This window comes from Dermacentor andersoni, chromosome 2 (assembly GCF_023375885.2).
Source record: "Dermacentor andersoni chromosome 2, qqDerAnde1_hic_scaffold, whole genome shotgun sequence".
NCBI classification, from domain to species: domain Eukaryota; kingdom Metazoa; phylum Arthropoda; class Arachnida; order Ixodida; family Ixodidae; genus Dermacentor; species Dermacentor andersoni.
The window spans coordinates 257,827,315-257,851,731 of NC_092815.1; the positions used below are offsets into that span (position 1 = coordinate 257,827,315).

Genomic DNA, 24,417 nt, shown 5'->3' on the forward strand with positions numbered 1-24,417 from the left:
TGCGTCACATCGCCAATGAGTTGCGCCGTGATACCACATTGCGCGCATCATTCAAATGAAGCATGCAGTATGCATGTAGCGATATAGGTGGCTAACCACAGTTGCATTCACTCCTGTGAAAGCAGAACGATGGGTGTGTTTAACAATTTGCGAGGCAAGCTATGGGCATCCTCTCACTTCTCAGTGTTGCTGGAAGACAGGCTCTTTTTAGAGGTTGCTAAGATCGAGAATGAGCCTTTCGTTGCACCATAAAAAACTGGGTCCTTAAAGGGGTCCTAAACCACCCCTTAGGCTTGGTGAAAGAACATACCGTATTTACATGATTGTAAGTCGACCTATTGTTTTTTAATTTGCAAATTTAAAGTGGGGGGGTTTGACTTACAATCGAAACCAAAACATTGCATCGCCAACTGTTACATCGTAAGTCGGACACTGTGCTTGACACAGGCGAGGCAGACACACGCTGACAAGCTGGAAGAATGGGCGTTTATTTGCAGTGCACGTCGGAATATAAAGGCAGGTTAAGGAAGGAGGGGAAGGGAAACGAAGTAAGAAAACATAAGATAGGCAACCAGATTGGCGCGTGTAGCTGTAGACTTCCAACTGAGAAATGATAAGAAGAACACTGCAGTTATAACATTTCTCTATCAATAATACTGAAGACGCTGCACAGGTCTGCGCTCTCGTGTTGAGCGTCGGAGTTCCGTGGCCAGTGTAGGTTCACCGTTTCTCTCTTGTGCGTCCAGGGGCTGGGGTGATGACTCACGCTGTGGTGGTGACGTTTCACGAGTTTCGGCTTTTGCCTTTGCTCCGAACGTTTCTTCCGGAGTTCTCGAGATGGACGAGCTTTCACTTTCCTTGTGGCCTTGGGTAGCCGTTGGGTCTTTCCTTGTGTGAACTTGATCAACGTGGCGCCGAACGAGGCCCTCAGGCATTTCCACTGTCACCATCCTAGCTCCGTCTGCTGATTTTACCGTGCCCGTTTTCCACTTATCCCCTTTACCAAAGTTACGGACGTAAACATTTGTGTCTGGTGCAAGAGTCCAGTCATCCGATGTTCCCGATCTTCCTGTAACCAAAGGAGGAAGACATGTGTCGAGGCGGGACCGAATTTGGTAGCCAAGAAAAAGTTCCGAAGGAGATTTGCCCGATGCAAGAGGTGTTCTCCGGTAGTTGAAAAGTAGTCTGCAAAGGCAGTCTTCCAATCTGCCCTGGTTCATCTTCTTCAGCCCATCTTTAACAGTTCGGACAGCTCTCTCTGCTAGGCCATTCTAATGTGGCTGAAACACAGCCGTGCACAGGTGGGTTATGTTATTGTTGTTCGCAAAATCAGTAAATTCTTGGCTAGTGAACTCTGTCCCATTATCTGAAACAATGGTGCGAGGGATGCCGAACCTGCTAAAGAAGCTGCGCAGGCAAGTAATAGTCGAAGATGTGGTCGCCTGTTCCATTGGTACGGCCTCAATCCATTTGCTGTGAGCATCTACGAGAACAAGGATCATGTTTCCTTTGATTGGCCCCGCGAAATCTAGATGCACTCTTGACCAGTTCTCCTGACAGGTCGGCCAGTTAACTGGCGTAGCAGATGCCGGCATTGGTCGATTTTGGATGCAGCTTGTGCACCCCGCTGACAGTTGTTCTATGGCGTGGTCCATTCCTGGCCACCAAAAAGCTGACCGAGCGATTGATTTCATCGCCGATGATCCTTGATGTGTCTTGTGCAACATGTGCAACATTCTATGTTGCGCGTTAACTGGAATGACAACTCTACGGCCCCAATACAGCAAACGGTGGGCCAATGACAGATCCAGTTTGCGGTCGTAAAAGGGGAGTAAGCTTCGTTCTAATGCTTTAGAGCTTGGAGGCCACCCGTCTCTTGTGTACTGCACAACCTTTGAAAGTACTGCGTCACCTGCCGTCAGCGCCTGCAGTTCTTCTACCGAGACCGGCCCCTGCTGGACACATGCCAGTGCCAGAACGTAGTCAGCCGGCTCCCCTTCCGTGGTTGGCTCCAAAGTTTCTTGTGGCAACCTACTAAGCACGTCCGAGTTCAGGAGCTGCTTGCCTGGCGAATACTGTAACTTGTAGCGAAATCCTCCCAAATACAGCGCCCAGTGCTGTATGCGAGCAGCAGCCAGAGGCGGAGTGGGCCGATCCGGTCTTAGCAGGCCCAGGAGCGGCTGGTGATCTGTGACCAGGATGAATTCTCGGCCTAGAAGATAATCACGAAACTTCATTACTCCAAATACGAGGGCCAGTGCTTCACGTTCAAGTTGCGAATAATTTTTTTCTGCTTTCGACAATGTCCTTGAACGAAATCCGATAGGCTTGTTGACGTTCCCTTTTGTGTGAAAAAGCATTGCGCCGATACCTTTTTGCGATGCGTCGCACTCTAGTTTTAGCGGTTGTGAAGGGTCGAAGTGAACCAACACACCTGCTTGCTGCAAACACCATTTTGCTTTATTGAACACCGTTTGTTGCTCTTGTTCCCAGAGCCAATGTCTGTTCTTTTCCAGCAGCCGATACAGTGGAGCGAGCAGAGACGATATGTTCGGCAAAAATCTTGCGTAGAAAGTGATCAAGCCAAGAAAAGAACGAAGCTCAGCTACATTTTTCGGGCTAGGGGCTTCTGTGGTAGCTTCGACGTTCTTTTTTATTGGGTGCAAACCTTGCTGATCGATTCGATGGTCGAGATATGTAACGGACGCTTGCCGAAATTTGCATTTGTCGAGGCGCAGTTTAACACCATTCTCGCGGAAACACTGTAGAACGGCTTTTAGCACGTCGTCACTTCCTGCTCTTTCGGACACCAAGACATCGTCCAGATAAGCTTGCGCGCCTGATAAGCCTTGTAGAACTGTTTCCATTCTGCGTTGAAAAATGGCTGGCGCAGAGGCAATGCCGAAAGGTAATCTGTTGTAGCAGAAAAGACCTTTATGCGTGTTAATCACGCATAACTGGCGCGATTCCTCATCGAGAGGGACTTGGTTATATGCGTCACGCAAATCTAGTGTGCTGAAATGTTTTCCACCGCTTAAGGACGCGAACATGTCATTGATTACTGGCAATGGGTACTGCTCCAGCTCACATGCCGAATTTAAAGTGACTTTGAAGTCGCCACAAATCCTAACAGTGCCGTCCTTCTTAAGGACGGGTACAATGGGCGTAGCCCACTCGGAATGCGGCACTGGTGACAAGACGCCTAATGCCATGAGCCTATCAAGCTCTTCGGATACCTTGTCGCGTAGAGCGGAGGGAATAGATCGGGCCTTACAGAACTTGGGCGTGGCTCCCTCCTTCAGCTGTAGGTGTGCCGCGGGTCCTTTGATGAGGCCCAGATCCGAGCTGAAAACATCTGGAAACTCTACAATCACGTCAGCAGTGACCTGCGTGGTGGTAGACGGTTGTGCGGTCAGCGGCTTGGCTGAGAGGCTGAGGACGGGGGAGCCTGCGTCGCTCAGGAGGGAAATTAGGTCTCGACCACATAAGCTTGGACCGGGGCAATCTAGCACCACCAATGTGCATTCCACAGTTGTACTGTCGTATGATACCGGCAAGAGGAGCTCTCCAAAAACTGGAAATTTTCCAAGGTAGCATGTTAACTTTGTGCGTGAAGACCGTAGCAAAGGCCAAGTGTTTTTGTACTGCTCAAATAGCTGTCGGGACACGATGCAGACCGGGGAACCCGTATCGATAAGCATTGATACGTCCACACTTCCCCAGTGAAGGTGCATCGCATTGGGGGTTTCACATTTACCTCTCGCGTCGATTTTAGCGTCCAAATGTGCATGCTATCCTCTATGTCTTCATCTGTCTCCCCTTCCTTAACAGCCAGTACTCTGCCACGAAATCCCCGGGCTCCTTCTCGAGTTCGAGATCTTGAGCTTTCTTCGTTCCGGCATTTTACTGCTAGGTGACCACGTCGACTGCAGGGATAACAACGAGCATTACTCCAACGGCAGGCATTACTGTTGGGCTTTATGCTGCCACAGCGCCCACATTCGGCCAGTACCTCTTTCGTTGAGGCTGACTGCGCCTTAATTTTAAGCACCGCCGACGTGTCTGCAGCCATTTTAGTGCCGTCCTTATCTGCAGCTTCAGCCGACAGTGCCATCGTTTCAGCTTCCTCTACGGACAGATCTTTCTTTGTCAGAAGTTGTTTCTGCAGTGCACTTGATCTTATGCCGCAAACAATTCTATCCCATAGCATTCGGTCGAGCATGGTACCAAAATTGCAGTTGTCCGCAATTCGACGAATTTCAGTAATGAATTCTTGAACAGACTCACCGTCAAGCTGGCAGCGGTTGAAGAAGTGGAAGCTTTCGGTAATCTCATGGCGCTTGGGATCAAAAAACTCGTCCAAGACTTTCACAACGTCTTCGTACTCCAAAGAATTCGGCTTCTTTGGCGCTACTCGTCCTGCTAATATTTGAACATTTCATGTGCTTAAAACTGCCACCAAAAGCGCCTGTTTCTTTGCCGATTCCTTCACGCCCGTTGCCTCAAAGTATGCCTCTTCCTTGATAACATAGGCCTTCCATTTGTCTCTTTCGTCGTCGAAGTCGGGCAGTTGCTGGTGTGCCATCTTCGAGTCGTCGCCCCGTAGCGTAGCTGTCATCCTGTGCTTCAAGGTTTTGCCAGGGGTTTTGCTTTCCGTTTCTCGTCGCCACTGTTACATTGTAAGTCGGACACTGTGCTTGATGCAGGCGAGGCAGACACACGAGGCAGGTTAAGGAAGGAGAGGAAGGGAAACGAAGTAAGAAAACATAAGATATGCAACCAGATTGGCGCGTGTAGCTGTAGACTTCCAACTGAGAAATGATAAGAAGAACACTGCAGTTATAACACCAACAAAGTGAGACCAACAAGATATCAGGGGAGCTACAACATAGTTACAATTTTATGTTTGCTCTATGGCCCCACCCATAGTTTTCACGATCCCACACGTTTGTTCTGTCTTTGGAAGGGTCTTTTGACATTTTTTAGAATATTACAGCGCTCACAACACTCACGGGGGGATGTCGATAGTTGATGGAAGTGCTGCTGTTCCATTCGTGGTGGCACCCCAGAACAGCGGCATTTGCAGGGAGTATCGATAGTTCATGGAAGAGCAGACACTGCTCACGTGTTTCTCTTTCCCTGTAGCTCTTAGTTTGACAGGTTTGACTCGACTGCCGGCTGCGGGCTATTTCCATGCTTCCTCAGTCGTCATGAGTGCTCCAGGCCCACTAAGCATCGAGCACTCATTCACAGCAGCGTTCAAGAGGGCTGCCATCCTTTACGCTGAAGAAACAGATTACTGCGCAGCGGGCCGCAAGTTCAATGTTTCTGAATGGGTGGTGCGAGAGTGGCGACTGCAGCGAAGGAAAATTTTCACCTGTGATGGCAAGCGAAGAATTTCCCGTGGGCCGAAGTTGGGATGCTTTCCGGAGCTATAGGCCAAGCTTGTGGTGTACGTCGCCGAAATGCATGATCGGTCCCTGCCAGTGAAGTGCGACATAGCCGTAAAACAAGCCCGGACCTTCGCCTTTTAACCCTTTGAGGGTCGATTTTTTTCGCCATATGCGACCGCCCAGGGTCGTTTTTTTTTTATTGCAGATTCCGATCTTTCTTAGGGATTTATTTTGGAAAAGAAATTACCGTAATTTTTCTAGGGTGACCGTAAAGTGAGAAAAAAATATTTTGCGTTGGTATATATGCACTCTTCATTCATGAATAACAACAATAAAAAAGGAAATATACTTATCAGAATTAAAAATGTTATGCATTTTTATGCACAAAGTTCAAGGCTTTGAAAATCTGCACACGAGAATATTTCGAAAGCCTCAAATGTTCCTGCTCTTACACTAATACGTACGTCCATAGCATAATCGAACTGCGTAGGTGCGCGCACTCAAGAAAACCGTTTGGCTGTGTGCCCATCAGAAAAAGCAACACGTGTGACAAACTTCCGCTAATCTTCATCTTATCAACAACCAGCTAGGGCAATTAGCTTTCGCGAGTCCTAAAAAGGAGAAAAGGAACGGAAACGCATGCACGGCGGCATCCTTCCTATGCGCACCCCTGTGAGCACTAAACGAGCGAGAAACAAGTGGTCGCTCTTTGAGCCATTAGGAACGAGATAGCCATCAGTTTCGCAAGTGCAAAAAGCCAAAACCGCCCACGAAAAAAAATCTATACGGCTGCCCGCCCGCGCGCACGTCAATGCGCGAGCGGTGGTATATAGACGCGCGGGAGCAAACTAGCACTAAAACAAACCATGCAACGAAAACCGAGAGAGGGAGGCGCGCGAAATCAATCCCCTGCATCCATAGTGCAGGGAATTTAGTAATTCCCTGCATCCAACATAGTGGCAGCACATGACAGAAAAAAAAAAGTTAGGAAATTGCGGCACTTTTTAAACATACAGACGGCGCCATAAATATACGGCATCGACCATTTTCGGACTTGTTCATGGTGCCCTATATTTACGTCATTGACCGCCAAAAGGTTAAGGACCTGCTCCTCGGTGAGTACAACGAGTGGCTGGCGGCAGAAGACCGCGAACTTGCGCCAACCGGACCTGTGCCTGACGCCAGTGTTTGGTTGGGCGTGGGCTGCTGTTCCACAAGATGTCGTGGTGCGGTCGTTTGCCAAATGTGGAATTTCGCTGGACGACAGCACGCTGTGGGACCACAGTATCGATGACGATGGCAGCATTAGTGAGGACGATGGCACAAGTGAAGACGAGTAGTCCAGTGATCATGTCAGCTACTAATAAATTTTCGTTGTGGAATGCGCCCTCGGGTATGCTCCTTTTTTTTTTTCCCTGTCACATGGGGGGGTCGACTTAGATTCAAGTTGACTTACAATTGTGTAAATACGGTAGTCTGTGGATAGCGTACACTGCTGTGAACATCTCAGTCAACTTTTGTTGTCGTATGTGGCGTGTGGAGCTCACAAGCGGAGTGCGAAGTCACCTTTCTCTCAAATGCCCTTTTTTTTTCAAGAGAAACCTGCTTCTCATTCTCCTCTGGACACTTTATTTCATAACAAAGTGAGATTCCAATGCGCGGCTGCTATTGGCCAATAGCTGACATCAATCAACAAGGGTGTTTAGATCAGTGCGCTTCTTCCAACTGTTACTGTGTATATTTGTCGACGAAGTTCAATAAACAGGCTGAAGTAAGTGAAAATGTGCTCTCGAATTTGGTTATGGTTACATATTTCCGGAAGAAGCCGAATATCGCATACTCACGTATGTTCTGCTGCGGCCACACGTGTAGGATTATGTTTGCTTCAATTTGAGCCAGGGTCATATATTCGCTGTACACTGATGACAGCATCGTAAGTGCTCACATCAACTCAGAGCTGTGCAGGCGCTGGCTCTTCATTTGTCGGAGTCGTCCGAATCCACCATCACTTCACAGATGATTTCCTCATTGGTTAACTCCGCACTGATTTCGAGATCTTTGTTGGCGTCAGCAAATCCTGTGAAAATTATCCTGGTTGGAATCAAAATGCTAGCGGCATGCAAGTGGTCGAGCACAAAGTCCATGGAAGGAGATTGATCACATGTGCTGTCGGTCTTTCTGGGCAAGTCGGCCGTCGTGGTGCTAAGCGTAAAGCCAGCGTGGCAACAGCAGACCTAAGGTCAATGGTGTAACTTTAGCCGTTGTCTGAGCACAGCACCATGCGGTTGAGCATGCGTGACCTGTACAGAAGCTTCAGGCCGCGGATCACACCTTGACTGCAGGACTGATGTGATGTTCGGCAGCAGAAATTCCACCTGTATAGCCTTCAGGTCCTGGATGTGGCCTTGCGCAGCACACTTGTGCACAAACAGCAGAACTTTTTGGTTCTGCTGTTCGAACCTTCTGTCCAACTTGCGAATGTAGACTTCGGATGACTGCTGCGTTACCTGGGATTTCTTGTTGACGCCGTACTGAACAGGTAAGGTTGCCCCTTTAAAATACCTTGGATTCTTTGATTTTCCTATGACGAGCATCGGAAGTTTCTGACTTCCTGACGTGTTGCTGCAGACGAGGACGGTAAGCCACTCTTTGCTGTGTTCGCCGCCATGGCAAGGGTCACCGGCAAATGCAAGCGTTTTCTCTGGGAGCATTACTTAGAACAATCCAGTTTCATCGCAGTTGGAAATGTTCTCGGGCATCAGCTGCTTCAACAATGTAGCTTTCCATTCTGATACCGCTCAACAGCTGAATCATCAACAGCGCTGCTTTCCCTGCACATCTTCTTAAACTTCAGGTCATTGCGGTTCTTGAAATTTCTGAGCCACCCATCACTGAACCGGAAGTCTTCGATGTTCATTTGAAGTGCAAATGACTCCGCCTTTTGCTTCAAGGTGTAACCCGAGACTGGGATTCGCTTTGTGACAATGGTATTTAGCCATGCAGGGAGCGCATTCTCAAGCTTTGGGTTAATCATATCATAAGAAGCCAACAAACACTGATACCAAGGAGGACATAGGGGAAGTTACATGTGCTTAATAAATGAAATAAAGAAACGATAAATTGATGGAAATGAAAGTGGATGAAAGAACAACTTGCCACAGGTGGGGAACGATCCCACAACCTTCACATTTCACGTGCGATGCTCTACATCTTTCGTGGCATTGGCTAACACTCCCAGGGTTCTACTAGGGAACATAAATAGCCAAGAAAGTGGATGGGGAAACGGCGCCGCGGTAGCTCAATTGGTAGAGCATTGAACGCAAGATGGGAAGGTTGTGGGATCGTTCCCCACCTGTGGCAAGTTGTTTCTTCATCCACTTTCATTTCCATTCATTTATCATTTCTTTCTTTCATTTATTAAGCACAAGTAATTTCCCCTATGTTTTCTTTGGTGTTATTGTTGGGTTCTTATGATATGACTAAAACATGCATGACAGTTGGCTTCGAACCCGGTTCCTCCGGCGCAGATGCCCACTGTTCTACCCATTGGACTATAGATGCACGTCTAGGAATCCTACATAACACTCTTACCAGCTTGAAATGATGAGTAGGAACATTGCTTTAAGCCAATGTTTCAACTTGGGGACTCGTCTTTCTCAGGGCCGTGAGCAGCATTTTTAGGTACGTGTAGCTCACCCTCACACAGCCTAATGGGGAAGAAGGAGGGGTGGGGTATCTAACATTAAAGAGAGAGAGAGAGAGAGAGGTAGTATAAGGACTGGAAATGACGGGCAGAGACCAAGGGAAGTTTGGAGTTACGAGAGTAAAGGTGGAGAATCGAGGAATGGAGATAACAATGGGGAACCAGAGAATAATTCGCAGATGTAGGTATGTGTGGCCAATCCAGTGCGTCGGATTTTCTAGGAGAGCAAGAACTATTTGTAGAGGAGAATTATATCATCACATTGAAATATTTATTATAATGGGCACACATGACTGCGTGGCAGAAGCCCCACGGGCGTGTCTGTGTTCTCCTTGGAAGCATCCACTCTGCTCCCCACATCTGCGCATAACAGGATTCAATGTTTATTTTACCCACGCCCTCCGGCGGCATACCGGGACCACTCGTGCCTGCCAGACGCTAGAGGTGAAGCCAAAACGAACTATTTAACTAATCTCTCTGAAATTCGAAAGAAGTGGGAATAGGGGAAGAGGAATACTTGGAAGCAACCTGCGTTCAGTCATTCTTTCAATAGCTTCAACTGAAAAAGGTATTAAGGGAATGTGGTTTGGTTAAGAGTGCAAATGAAAACGGCAAGAGCATGCATACACATACGCCTGGAAAAAAAAAAAGAACCGTAATAATCAAGGGCTACTGGGTATATTTGTGCTAGTAGTATTGCGAATACATTCAAGTGCTCCCTTTGAAGTGTCTATACTGGTTGGTTGGGGTACACTGTTAAGCGTGTGAATGAGATATGACCCTCTACATTTTCTGTCTCTGGGAGACTGGATGCCTGGCTGTGGGATATGAAGTTTAATTTCCTCAAGGTTGTGACCTGACAGATTGAAGTGCTGTGCCACTGCTCTTGCAAATTTTTTGGTCGTGTCTACGCAGTGTATGTTTAGTCTGAAATTAATTGCTTGTCGTCCTGTTTTACTGATGTACTGTTTGTGGCACATTGAACATTCCAACATGTAGATAATGTTTGAACTAGTGCAGGTAAAACTGCATCTGATTTCCTGCTTATAAACACTTGAACTGCTTTTAACAATTAAGTGATTTTGAAGGTGTTTGCGGGTCTTATACCTGGAGAGAGCATGGACTGCTATTTTGATGGTGCACTGAGGGTTTACTTTTGCCTGTGCTAACGTGTCTTTCCAGTTTCTATTGCGGCGATATGTGACTCTGTACACCCGGGAACGTTTTCTTAAGGCGCTCGTTGCTTGCAAAGATAGATAGTATTTCCACGGCACATTGTTTATGTTTGGGAGTGCATCGGAAGATTTTGTTATGAATGCTAGTGGCTGGTTGGGGCTAAGTTGTAGACTCTTTTCTAGCTATTCGAGCTATCTAATTATGCCTCTCTAATTTACAGGCGTCCCTGTGGGTCTGGTTTCAGGTGCTTTGTGGGTAATTTATTTCAGTTGGTGTTGATTCTTTAAATGGGGAACAGAATCGCCATCATTGCTGCAGGTGCGTCTGATGTGTTATGCCTATCAAACAAATATTCCTCACTTAGTGTCGCGTGTGATGACTAGTATAATCGAAACATTTCTAACTATCCATAGGCTTCTGCCAAGTGCTATTTTTAGTTTTTCCTCTTCATTGCTAACTGTCATGTCAAGAAAAATAATTTGAGTAGTAGAGTGGTGCATGGTGAATTTAATTCTAGGATTAAAGGGGTTAAAATGACTAATGAATGCATGTAGTGCACTTAGGCCATGTTTCCTTATAATGAAGATGTCAGCCATGTAGTGGAGATAGGTGCTAGGTTTTAACTAGGATCATTTTAATAGTTCTCATTAGCAGCTTCAGTCATACAAGCTAGTGCTTTGAGACGCTTGGCATGTGAGTCACACTGCGGGGCAACAATTTAGTGCTGAAACTGAGCATGCATGCTGTTCTAGCTGACAATAAAACAATAAAAGTTTTATTCCTGAATAGGAAGTCCATGCAGTCACACCATAGTTCATTTGAAGTCATTAACCCTTTCGCTGTCGGACGTTTCTGGCCGTGACGCACCCCCAGTGTCGGCTTGGTTTCAGGGAACGAGCATAACAGGGAATGAACATAGCAATTTATTTTTGATTATGATTGGTATACAAATAACATAGTCAATGCAATATGCACATTTCAGTGTTCTGCAGCTGTTGTTAGTAAACATCATCATCATCATCAGCCTGACTATAAAATCTGTTCAACATCCGAATCTGACGATGCGGAACCCTCTTCGTCTCAAGCGACTTTGTCCGAGTCCGAATCCGAGCTCGGCTCGTATTCTGAATCGGAATTCAGCCACCGCTCCCATGAGCAGACGAAGGTCCCGCGCGCCGAGCCATCCGAAAGTAACCGCACGCAGGTAGGATGCGCTTTCAGTCGCCCGCGCAACGGAGAGAAATGGGACGTTGCGTGATCAAGAAGACAGAGGGAGATGGAAAAAGGCTAAACAAAGTTCGAAGGGCTTTACGTTTAGTCGGAAGCGAGGGTGCGGCGAGAGAGCGAAAGCAACAATCGAGTCACCCTTTTTGGAGAGGCAACGGCACGTGCGCCTGAACTTGACGCGCCGTAGCAGGCACACCAACAGAAGAAAAATAAAAACCTTCAAACCAGCGGAGATTACAGAACAACCCTTGAACCCATAACCACACGCGCGCGACGCATGATCCAGCGAACGCGGAGCCACCGCGCCACTCAGCAAAGAGAAAGTGGGGAGCGGCAGTCGCACTGTACTCTTCATTACATGGGTTAACACAGGTCGGAGCGAATATACGAACTTGTAGAAAGAGTCAACAGATGGCGTGGCCAATCCAGGAGCGCCAGCTTTTTCGCTCAGGCGCGAAATTTTGAACGCACGATAGAGAACGCACCGGTACGTCAGTGACAGCGAAACGGTTAATGGGGGACACAGATCTCAGAAGGCTGAAAATCACGGAAATGTTTATTCTTTGGAACCATTTATATCGGAAACTGCAATGCTGTCAAGGTCTCAAAGTTTTAAACATGAAGCAAGGAACTTTTGAATCGTGAAAAGCACTACCAACCCTTTACAGAAAAGCCTAACACACAGCAAACTATATACCGCCCAAGTTAATTCAAGGTATTTTCTGAAGTCTTCACCCGCTAGATGACACCTCCCGATTGGTACAAGCTTGTCACATGACAGAAGGGGGGTGCGCCATCTAGCTAAACAACTACAAAACATACATGTACGATGACACAGAGATCTGACAGGGGGCGACACTATACTACATCATCCCCCCCTGGAAACAAAGCAAGCATACAGTGAAACGCGCACCCAAGGCGCGCACTTAAGTCCAAAGGTAATTTCAGTTTGCTCCCCCCCACGTTCACACACGCGCACCAGTCTCACACAAAGCACGCACTTAAGTCCACAACAAATTCAGTCCGTCCCTGCCCAAGTTTACATACACGTGCACCAGTCTTGGGCACCAAAACACAGGCAGTCACTCAAACAAAGTCTGACAAGGAACACGGCACAAAACTCACTGCACCGCAACAAGGAGCACATTTTTATACCTGTGTTAATGAAACATGTGGACTGTCTCAACGAGGCCCCTAGCCGTGGCATTTCGAAGACGGAAATACGTTCTACACTACATAAACAAAATCATCGAGCCACGGAGGCCGTTTTCTGTCACTATGAGGACGCGTGCGTACCTCAGAAGAACTTTGGGGGTTGCGATGCGTATCGGTCGACTTTAAAGACCCAGTCGTCCCACTACTATTTCCCTCCCCCTGGTTGGACAATTGAATGTGGTTGTCGCTCAAAGCTGGAGAGGGTTGCCCAGGAAACTCCTCTCGAAGTCCCAACAAGTCCTGGGATGCTACCGATTCCCCCACGGAATCAGAGACGACTGCTGACTGTGTAGACTCTGAAGTGATACAGTCAGACGCACTACTTAACTGAAGCTTATGACTATGAGAAGACGCTGTCACTACAGACAAGTCATCGGAATGACTATCCAAGTTTGAATATGAGTACAAAAAGTCTCTATCACTTTTACACTGTGTACTACCTGCTGGATCCTTCATCACTACGGTTAACTTAGACACATGCCACGTCTTCCCATCACTGAGTAGAAAAGTAGATGATCCTATCTGGGCCTTGACTTTACGAGGTTTACTGTACTTAAAGAATCCTTTTCTGTTAAATCTTATTCTGACGGTGTCTCCCACCTTGATACGAGTTGCCTGAGCACCTCTACGTTTGTCTACGTACGGTTTAGTCTGCCACTGTTTCTGCAAGACCCTTTCTTGAACTTGAGACACAAGACTGTCCTGTTCCCGTAGATCTACACAGAGCCGCATGGTTCCATCCTTCTTGCGCACCACCACGAGTGGAGAAACCCACTCAGTAGCCTCGACGCGCTCGATGACGTCGCAGTCCTCGAGACGTCGCCATTCATGTGTGCCCTGGTCACGGAGAGCCAGGGGTAGTCGGCGCAACTTTGAAGATACTGGTTTCGCATCTTGCTGCCGATGAATTCGGTGCACAAAGTTGTTGACGAGGCCCAACTCGTCACTGGAAAGGTGATCAAAACCCGGAGGCACACCTGTGGGGCTCTGTACTGAAGGAAGCGATGGTAGACGGCATGTCAGCGACGTACCGTCGATCTGTATGCCCAAGCGTTGGATGGCATCTAAACCCAGCAGTGATGTTCCTGTAGTCGTTACGTGGAACGTGACGGAGCATGACTTTTGGAAAAACTGGACAGTGGCTTGAAACAGGCCTTGAATGTCGATGCATTGCTTGGAGAAATTTTTCAAGTCCACTGTTTGTGACAGTCTGTGCTGTCGACCAAAGTGCTTTCCAAAATCTTCGACAGTCATCATTGAGACAGACGCTCCCGTATCCACCGGCAGTCGCATGGAGACGCCGTTCACTACGACTGGAACTTCCAAATCTTTTTTAGTTTCCAAGGTGCTCACCGTCAAGACAGACGCGGACGGCTGTCCTGCGGAAGTTGACAAAGACCGCGTCTCTGCGGAAGAGACGTGCTGGACAGTACGGGTTTTTCGGCATACTGATGCAAAATGGCCCAACGTGTGGCAGGCGTTGCACCGCCGGTTCCTTGCTGGACAATTCCTGTACGTTGCAATATGCTTCGTGCTGCCACACCGGTCGCATGCACCACGGTTCCCGGAGGAGCCATGTGCGAAATGTCGGCCCTCTCGGCGGCTTCCCGGAAGTCGGTCGTCTCGGCGACTTCTCGGAAGAAGTCGGCCATCTTCATGGCCTCCCGGACTACGTCGGCCATCTTGGCGGCTCCCCGGAAGAAGTCGGCCATCTTGGCCCGTCGACGGAACGCCAAGTTGAGGTGCCTCAATTCTTCGAACATTTTCGGAGCCGAACGCACGGTTCGCTCGATGCAAGGCTTCTAACGAGCGTCCAATTTCTTCTGCCTTGTCCAGGGAGAGGGTTTCGCCATGAGCCAGCAACTTTTCGCGAACGCTGACGTTCGCTACGCCATGTATTATCTGGTCTCGGACGCGCTCGTTGTAGGCTGTGCCGAAGTTGCACTGTACCGCCTTCTCCTTCAATGCGGTCACGAATTCCAGGAATCCTTCTCCCTCGAACTGCTTTCGACTGGTGAATTCGTGCCGTTCCGCCAGGACATTTGTTGACGCGGCGAACAGCCGGTCAAGCCGCTGCAAGAGTCTCGGAAACTCTGACGCTGGCGGGACCGCATCACTTGACGTTGACGCTGCGCCGGTTGACTGCCTTGCTGCTTCGCTTGAAGCTGACGCTGCGCTGGTGAACTGCCTTGCTGCTTCCTGCTCCTCGTCTGCAAAGTACTTCCGTTGTCCCTCACGCCCGAGAGCGCTGACGAGCGCGGACGCTCGTCGCGCGTCCGTCCAGTCGCCACCGCCGGCCGCTTCGAGGTGGGCCTGAAAAATTTTTTTCCAGCGATACCAAGGGATTAACGGTGGGCCGGGCACTTCAAGAAAAACGGGAAGGTTCGCCGTAAAAGCCATGCCGGGTAGCGTGCAGGAGGCAAGCCGGAGCTCGCCGCAGGAATGGGGCAAGAACAAAGGGGCGAGTAGGCCTAGGCTCGGAAGCCTCGCGACGCCAAGTGCGTCGGCGGCGTTTGCCTGCCGTGCGGACACGGAAAGGGTCGCTTCACTTACGAAGCTCGTTGGTTTCCCGGGGCTTCGGTCGGAACCGCTGCGGGAATCCCATCCTCGTCGCCAAAAGATGTTGTGTCGGCAGCGGCAGGCAAGCGGGGGGCCCCGACGGGCGAACGCGCGGCTAGCGCCGGCGCAGTAAGGAGACACGGAGCTAACTGCTCCCGATGAAAACCGGAACGAAGACTCCGCCGACCCGCGGCTGTTTATTACTTATAAAGGCTTCACACGCTAGATGACACCTCCCGATTGGTCCAAGCTTGTCACATGACAGAAGGGGGGTGCGCCATCTAGTTAAACAATTTACAAAACATACATGTGCGATGACACAGAGATCTGACAGGGGGCGACACTATACTACAAAGAGGAAGTAGAGCGTCTTGTTTCAGGTGACTGGTATGCCCGGCACACGGAAGGTGGCATTTGTCTCTTCCATTCCACACTTTGGGCACTACATCCACCGTGCCACTTGTCGCCGATAACCTGTGAGCGCAGCTTGGAGGAAAAGGGTACACCAGTGGAGAGGCTGAGGGTCGCTCGGCATGAAAGGCACGAGGTGCCACCGCGAGTACTCACCCGCTCGCCGCTGATAACATGCAGGCGCAGCATGGAGGAAAAGGGGGCACAGGAAGCGCGATGGCATAGCTGGCAACATCGCTCGCTAGCCCCGCATGGAATTCATTGCCGAAAGTGGCTGCCATGAATGCACACACACCCCTTGCCAATTCAGTGGTAAGGGGTGCATGTGCTGCTTATTGGTATGCTGCAAGTAATCTGGTTTAAAAAACATTAATTTCAATCGGGACTGAGAGAAGTTTCAAATAAAGCGATAATTCGAGTAAAGTGGCTTTGTTATAAGAAGGTTTCACTGTATGCGTAGACCAGCAAAACAGCAATTTATGTGAAGTGCCGTTGTCCTTTGTGAGAATCCTCATGTCCCACGAGGGTCGCACGGGTGCCAAGCATTGCAATGAGCGTAAGCACCAGCAGGTTTATGGAGAAGGGCAAAGCCATCCTTTCGCATGCAATGCATGGAAATCGTAAGTGCTATCAGCACCACTGGGCATGTCAGGGCCCTTCGACGTTGCCCAAGCCTCTTTCATCACCGGCAAGCGGAGTGTGTGGAAAGCTCTGCTGCCTCTCCCATTTTCCCGCACATGTTTAGTCAACAATGTTTCTGGCGTGGTAGTCACTGTGACCAACCGTACCCCAGCGGGTAAGTCAGAAGTCTCTCTTTACCTAGTTTCTTCGAGGGAACCCTTAGTGATGTAAACTACGACTAGCTGGTCCGCTGGAAATGTTAGTTGCAAGCGTAATGAATGCTTTCTGATTGCACACATGGTTGTCATCCATTGTTTTCTTAAACTGGACCGTGGTTGATAGGCAGGCATGCCAGTGGCGCTGCACAGTGTGCCAAGGCCTAGTGCCGTTGGCATGCTCCCTCATTCCTACACCCTGCATTTACTTGGGAAGGCAAAGAGCAAAGCAACACGGTGGAGCAAAGGCTGCGGCATCTAGGACTACCGAGATAAGGGCATGCGAGTCCATGGGTCACGAGCTGAGCTATGCAAGATTTGTGACGGTGACTGTGACATGTGATGACGATGAATGGCAGTGATGACTATGCCACAAATTACTCCCTCTCCCCCTGTCCTGCAGAGATGAAATCCAAATAGAAAGTGTGGGACATATATACAGGTCTATAGACAAAAGACAAAAAGGTTCGTGGGCACTCTATGTCACCACCACAACTGATGCTAGTGGAGGCTATCAAACCTCAGAGGGAAGGCTATGGACGTCACCTAGCGGGAGATGGTAAAGCTGGATTGGGGGTGTTGCATGTTCGGGTCACTTCGAGGGGTAGGATTACACGACTGGTGTCGCCACAGAAATTCATTTTCCTGGCCTTGCGAATCTCGAAGGTTTCATCGTGAAAATCTCCTAAAAAGACTTTTTCATCTGGCGAGAAGCAAAGGTCGCGCCGTGAGTCTTTCCTCTTTTGGATTGTGCAAGATGTCGCAGTGCTGCTTGAATGCATTCCCGTGTTGTCGTAGCATGCTGTGAAATGATTTGGAGATGTTTTAGCTCATTCTCCAAGATGTCAGTTCTTACAATGTGGTCAGGAAACCACTGTGCAGCCTTTGGGTGCAAAAGCAACTAGAGTATGCGGAAATTTCGCTTGGCTGCGCAAACAACTAACGTGTGTCATCAGCTGTGGTGTGTGCATGTGTTTGAACTAGCTTGGTTGCACCTGTTTCCACTCAACAGCAGTGGCGTCTGTGAATTGCCAGTGTGAATTGGAAAATTTTCTTGCTATCTGATCGGTTGGAGCAGGAACTGAAACATAAGACTGCTTGTCTATGGCCAACCCAATGCAACCTCGAAGCATTCAACCCTGTAATCCCCACGCAGTTCCACATCAAGGCAAACTTTAACACATCGTTGACATTTATTCCTGGCCATGGAGAGTACATTTGTAGAAAAAGAACTTGGAAATATTTTTTAAATTATAGCCTAATGAATTAGCTATTAGTTTGTTAAACTATCCACAGCTGAAGCTTCACTCCAACGCATCAGAAACGCAACTATCGACTTTGCCCCAAGTTTTCTGCACTCCAGTCACAATTTTGAGGCATCAAACTCAGCGTAGCCTATCTAATACATTGGGCATTATGAAGTTAAGGACCACTTGTTGCAGAATATTTTGGTCAGCTACCAGCATTGTTCTCATCCATTTCAACACTATTATGCTACGTCTATGTTAGCCTCCTGTGTGAGGCTATTGGCAATGCTCAATGCAGCAATCACTCCAGTTGATAATTTAGCATGATACATGTAAACTTCGTGCTTCAGCAATGCCTCTTTACTCTGTCAAGCAGTAATATCCAAAGGATTTTACATAAAACGAATGCGATGGCTGTTCGGCAGGACAGAATTTCGATGAAACGTGCAAGTGCATCATAGAGGACGGGCCAAAGAAGACCGAACAAAAAATTAGTTTTTATCCCCTTGCAGGTTGTAAATTTGAATTGTGTTTCTCTAAAGTGTATAATCAGCCGATGTTGTCACCATCTTACGAAAAATAAACAAAATAAGGACATGGGCTGACAGTGAAATAAAACTACGCATGATCATGCGGCATGCTTGGCCCATGGCTGTAGGACAAACAAATCTGTAACCCAGCACATACCACAGCTTCGGACGCTCGGGCAGTCTGCAGCTGGCCGCTCGACCACTTGACAAGTGTGATTCATACTGTGTGGTATGCTGTTATCGCTAACCAAAACTACTGATACAGGCAGAGATACATATAAGGTTAAATGGGACATGGATAGGATAGGAATAAACTTTCTTTGTCCAATGGTTATTGATTTTGGTGCCTGGGGCTAGGCTGCCAGGGGTCCATTGTCCGAGGAAAATCTTTCAAGATCCTCAGCAACGGCCCTGGCCCGCTGAACTGCCCACTCCTGGTCTTCGGGTGCCTCGCTGAGGAGGGCGGCTTGCCATCTCTCAGCGAGGCGCCCCTCTTCAGAGGGTCCTGCTGTTGTCTTCCCCCTTCCTTCTTGTCCTTCTTCCTCATGGCGTTGGCATTCCCAAAGCACATGGGCCATATCGGCCCGTTCGTGCTTGCACCACGGGCAGCCGGGCGACGGGTACAGTGCGGGCCACAGGCGGTGCAGGTGGTAGGGGTTGGTGAAAGTGCCCGTCTGCAACCGTCTCAGGTCGACTGCCTTGGACCTGTCTAAGCGCCCGTGGGGTTGTGAATATTTTCTTTGTTCTTTCCTATAGTGGCCAAGCACCTCTCTGTATGTTGCTGGAAACTCCTTGACATCGCAGTCGGCGTCCGCGTGATCCTCAGCCCCGTCCGCCGTGATTTATGTTGTGTTGTTAACGACAGTGGCCGCGCCAGACGGGGTGGCCGCTGTCACTCCTCTGCTGGGGTCCTGCACAACAACGGCAGCGGCTGCCCTCTGGGTGACCGCGGCGCGGCGGGTAAGCTGCCTTGCGATGAGGTGGGCGCGCTCGTTGTGGTTGGGTGGAGTGTCAGACATGGGACCCGTGTTTACTCTGCAGAAGATATCGCTGGTGCATCCAGTATGATGAAATATTAAGCCAGCCCCACTACGTCGTCTCTTTTATCTTGTTGGTGATCGTCTTCTTTGTCGCTCTCAAGACAGAGCACATTTGCCTAAGCACTGCAATTCGCATGAGTGTGAGCTACGACTGGACAAAATACGGATTCTTGGAAGAAGCAGGGACACCACGGCACGTGAATTTTTAGAGGCATTTCATATTAAAGAGCGAGGTTTGTCTTGTATTAGTGACACATCAGTTTTACTTGTGCATGCAGAAAGAAGGTTTTTGATAGCCGGCTGTGATTAGGGTGTTGCGCGATTGAAGCTGTTTTTGTATGTCGTGCATTTGCCTACGTGTATATATTGCATGTTATACAATAGAGAATAAACAGTCGAAAGTTGGCGCTCCCCTTGTTCATTCCGTCCTTCCTTGTTTGCAGCAAAGCGATCATATTTATGGTCTACTCAGCGCTATGGTGTTGGGCCGCTAAGCACGAAGTCGCGGGATCGAATCCCGGCCACAGTGGGATTCGATGGGGGCGAAGTGCGAAAACACCTGTGTACTTAGATTTAGGTGCACGTTAGAGAACCCCAGGTGGCCAAAATTGCTGAAGTCCTTCACTATGGCATGCCTCGTTATCGCAAAATGGTTTTGGCACTTAAAAACCTATAATTTTAATGTGTGCAAATACTAAAGCAGTGCCATGTGACTAGGCATTTGTGTGCAACACCATCCGTGCCTTCATACGGGTCTCAAGTAAACAGGACAAACATAATAACAGGTTGTAAATGAAAATAATGTCCCTGAAACAACAGCCTGACCAGTGTCTGATGCTTCGCCATTCATCACCATGATATCCTCACCCTCTATGAGCCCTGTCAATTGCTGACAAGAGTTGAAGAGTTGCCTTGCCCTCTTCATTGCTACTTGAGCAGCTTTATCACTTCATCGGGCAAATTATGCTGGGAAATGTTACTGTCATTCCCAGGGCCGCTTCATAGATCTTGTCTGTGTGCAGTAGTAGCAATCATTCTTACTGAAGAATGTTCGAGTGCACTAATATTGCTATGTGTAAGTGCCTCTGTACTTTTTTTTAGATTTTGTGTGCTTTCTTTGGAGCTTGGAAAAAGGATACTCACAGTGGATATTTTCATGGAAACAAATCGCTTGGGGTGTTTTTCAGTGCACTTGCCAGCTTATGTTGAAGGGTTGCTTTTTAGTGCTTCCCAATTACATTGCTTTTTAGTTCTTCCCAATTATTTAGTGAGGCTCACTCCAATAAATAATCCGAATCGCTCGACAAAAAAGCAAACAGTATGGCAGGAGTTGTCCTTGCATAGCATGCCCATTCTCTTTTTTTATTCTCGGTACGAGTTAGCTTTTATAAGTATTTGATTCACAACAGCTGTCAGCATAAATGTGGAGGCCATGAGAACCTAAAAGCAGTGCATTATTTCACTTGGTTCTGGCAAGAGCACACTTTATCCATGAAAGAGCGAAATATAGTCACCTTTTAGTGATAGTGAAGAACGCGGTAGCAGAATTGTAAATCAGGAAACTAACTTTTCATTGGGGGAACCTGTGCACGCAAAAGACACTCGTGGCACTCGTTTTGAGTGTCAAAGAGTGCTTTGACACCTAAAATATGCAAAATTGGGAAGCCAGTGATGGAAGCACTGCACAAATTGTGCCAGAACGTAGTAAGCACAAGTGGCAATGTGGCGCTTGAGTCTGTAATTTGTAACAGTGGCACTCATCTCGTCTTGCAGAATTGGTCTCCTCCGTCAGAGTTGGTGTGGACCCAGGGTCGCAAACTGGTGCACTGCTGGGACGACCGCGACAACAGCTATGAGCTGTCAGGAGACACTGCGGTCAAGATGCGCAAGCGGGCACTTCTCGGATATGGCCTTGAGGTTTGTTTCCAGCATCCATGCCCTCCAAAGCGGACCACACCGCACACCGTGAAAAAGATTATGGCACGTTTGGTGCACAGAACATTGTGCACAGCATATGAGGGGGACAGTGCATACAACAAATTAAGGTGAGAGCCTTAGATTGATCATGGGTTGAAAATTTGACCGTCCAGAAAATTCAATGGCACCTAAATTGGCGGTCGAACCCTTGAACTTTGGTGGGAGTCGAACTCATGAGCTTTGGCGTTAAGGTGAAGTTAATTGAGGCACAGTTTAAGGCGCTCAAACTTATTACCTTCAATGGGAGAAAATAAGTAATAGGAAGTAACAGCGTATTCGAATGAGAATGTCAAGTAATTTATTGAATGTCTTGTGAGTGTGCAGACTTTCGCCTTCATCCTCTTTAGCGTATGCTAAAGTGAGTGGCAACTTTTATTGTTGTTATTATTGATATTATTATTTTTATGATTATTATTGACTGTTATCATTATTATTGCTGTCATTGTATATCAGAATCTCAATGATACAGATGTTGTGATGGTGCAGAAATTTGTATCACCCAAAAACAGAAATTACAATGTCTCAGTTGCAAAAGAAAAAAAACAAAAACATAGCCGCAGCGTTGTATTTCTCTGTGCAGGAACAACAACAAAAGCAGGTGCGAGAAGAGAAAGCTAGCGTAGCAATTTGTGGGGATGCTCTCCTGCACCCCCTCATGTTGCTGTCCCCACATGGGTCTCGCATCTCCTGTGCACTGGTTTCTGGTTTCCTCGCATAGCTAAGCGCCGGCAGTGGTCAGTGTAGTTGCAAAATAATATGAGTGTTGTGCTGCTAACGCCACCTAACGGCACGGGCCCAAGAGGGAGTGGTCTTTGGCTTTGGCTTGGCTGTGGGCTAGGACGTCTCGCACGCGTGTCAGCATGCATCAGGGGGATCTTCCAGCGAAAGGCTTCAAAGCATAACACTGTGATGGATGAACAGAATCGTTCTAACGCACCAAGGTTCGCGGAACTGTACATGCGAACGATTAAGCATTGGTGTCCAGCATGGGGGCGGACATATTCCCTCGATATCCTGTCGTGGTGAGTCAGACCATTCGTCAGCGCCCATTTGCATGTTCTATCGGTAGGGCAGTCGAAACCCACTGGGGAAACGCACCGGGGAAAGCAAGAAAATTTTCTTTTATGGTAATTTTGTTGGGGTGAATACGAGACAGCAAAGACAGGGAAATGTGCTGCAAGACAAAAATTTATTGCCACAAGTCAGTAAGATTACTTTGTGGAGACTTGCCTTGCAGCATTTTGACAGCTGTGCTTTCACGCTGCAAAAAATGGTCCATTGCCACGTCATTAGCATGCTTGCCGAAAAACAAACTAATTGTGTCAAAGGTACATAACGCATCCCACTGGCTTGCCTTCTTCACTTGATATTTTGGTCTTTGGTGGTCCTCAGCGTCATCGCCTTCGCCCACATTACTTATAATGGTCTCGTCGGTCATCTCCTCGTGCCATGAACTTTGTTTCCAGTGACACTTTTTTGCCCTTTTTGAAGCTGTATCTTCGCGTTTGTGTATGTCATTGTATCTTCGCATTTCTAATGTACGAGGGCGTTTCAATTAAATGTGAGCCACCACCCCACCCCCCGCCCCCCCCGCGCAATAATGGCTCGGTTCATTATCAGCGAGGCATGCGCGTAGCCCCGAGGCATCTCTCATTTACAAAAGTGACACGCAGGTGTGAGGATAAGTGTTTTTTGATGCTTTCATATACTGGGTTGAACGTGGTTGTGTGACGTTATGGACGCTCCAGACGTTCAGCAGCATGGTGCCGTGATGTTTTTAACAGCTGAAGGTTGTTCCCAAAAAGAAATTTGTCCCCATATGGCTACCGTGTACGTTGAACGTTGTATTTAATTGGCCAATGAGCAAACGGTTCAAAGAACGATGTGAAAGTTGCAAAGACGATCCAAGCCCGGGCCAAAGTCATCGTGCAATCACCTCTAACAAAATTGAAAAGGTTGATGAGCTGATGAGACAAGAACGGAGGATAAGCATCAACGAACAGGCAGAGCGCGTGAACATCAGTCATGTTTCGGTTCACGCCATAATTCATGAGCATCTCGGTTATCGGCTCTTGTGTGCGCAATGGATGCTAACGATTTTGAACCACCGCCAGAAGACCGAGAAGTTCAGTGCTGCCTTGACTCATCTGATCCGGTATCACAGTGAGGGTGACGACTTCTCGTCTGCAATTGTGATCGGGGACGAAGAATGGTGCCACTGTTACGGGCCTGAAATATGACGGCAAAGCTTACAGTGGACACATTCGAATTCACCACCCCCAAGGAAAGGAAAGGCCGTCATTTCCGCCGGGAAGATGTTGACTTTTTTTTTTTTTGATCATCAGGGGCCATTACTGATAGAATTTGCTAAATCTTGAGAGACTATCAATTGTTTCTGATATTCTGAAATGCCGGATCGGCTGCGTGTCGCAATCAAGAACAAACGACGTGGAAAATTGACGAATGGGGTCATCTTGTTCTACAACAATTCCCGTCGCGATGTCGATGTCGTTAACCCAAATTTGGCAATGTTCAAGTGGGAAACGCTGCAACAACCGCCATACAGCTCAGACCTGTTGCCTTGCGACATCCACATTTTGGGGCAACGGAAAAAAGCAGCTCAAGGGAACCAGATGAGTGTCGGACGATGACGTGAAAGAGTCAGTTGCAGACTTTTTGAAGCAGGAACCCAAGGAGTTTAATAAGACGGGAATCACTCGACTCGTTAGTCAATGGGACAAATGTCTAAATGCTCATGGAGACTACATTTAAATAAAGTACCCAGTTTGTCATGTATTCGCATTGGCTCACTTTCATTTGACTCCCCCTCGTAAATTTTTCCAGAGCCCGTGCTTTCTATACGTGCTCTCTGTTGCGACTATAATTTCGGTGCAATTACTGACGATACACGACCGGTGACAGCTGCTCCTGCGTAATACATTGGAACAAATCACAGCGCCATTGAGAGTTTTCATTGGCCATCGCATATGTAAAAGAATGTCAACAAGGTTCTTGAATGACAAAGTTTCATTAACATATTTGTCCTCAACTTGTTCGTTTCATGGCCTTGATATTTTTCATATCAGCGGCATGCACTGCTTTG

General features: G+C 48.0%; 2 protein-coding genes across 6 annotated transcripts in view; one reads left to right on the forward strand and one right to left on the reverse strand.

Annotated features, from left to right (window-relative positions):
* Positions 1 to 24,417, forward strand: part of mio (GATOR complex protein mio) — a 547,780-nt gene that overhangs the window by 234,576 nt on the left and 288,787 nt on the right. For all 5 annotated transcript variants that reach the window (XM_072286653.1, XM_072286650.1, XM_072286651.1 and 2 more), the window contains one exon: positions 21,111 to 21,254. In XM_072286653.1, coding sequence (XP_072142754.1) covers positions 21,111 to 21,254 — 144 coding nt within the window. The remainder of the gene's footprint in view (positions 1 to 21,110; positions 21,255 to 24,417) is intronic.
* On the reverse strand, positions 12,096 to 15,455 carry LOC140216041 (uncharacterized). Its single transcript, XM_072286316.1, has 2 exons — positions 15,268 to 15,455; positions 12,096 to 15,027 (listed from the first exon to the last, which is right to left on the reverse strand). Exon 2 carries the CDS (start codon positions 14,005 to 14,007, stop codon positions 12,727 to 12,729), a length of 1,281 nt encoding a protein of 426 aa, XP_072142417.1. The 5' UTR covers positions 14,008 to 15,027; positions 15,268 to 15,455; the 3' UTR covers positions 12,096 to 12,726.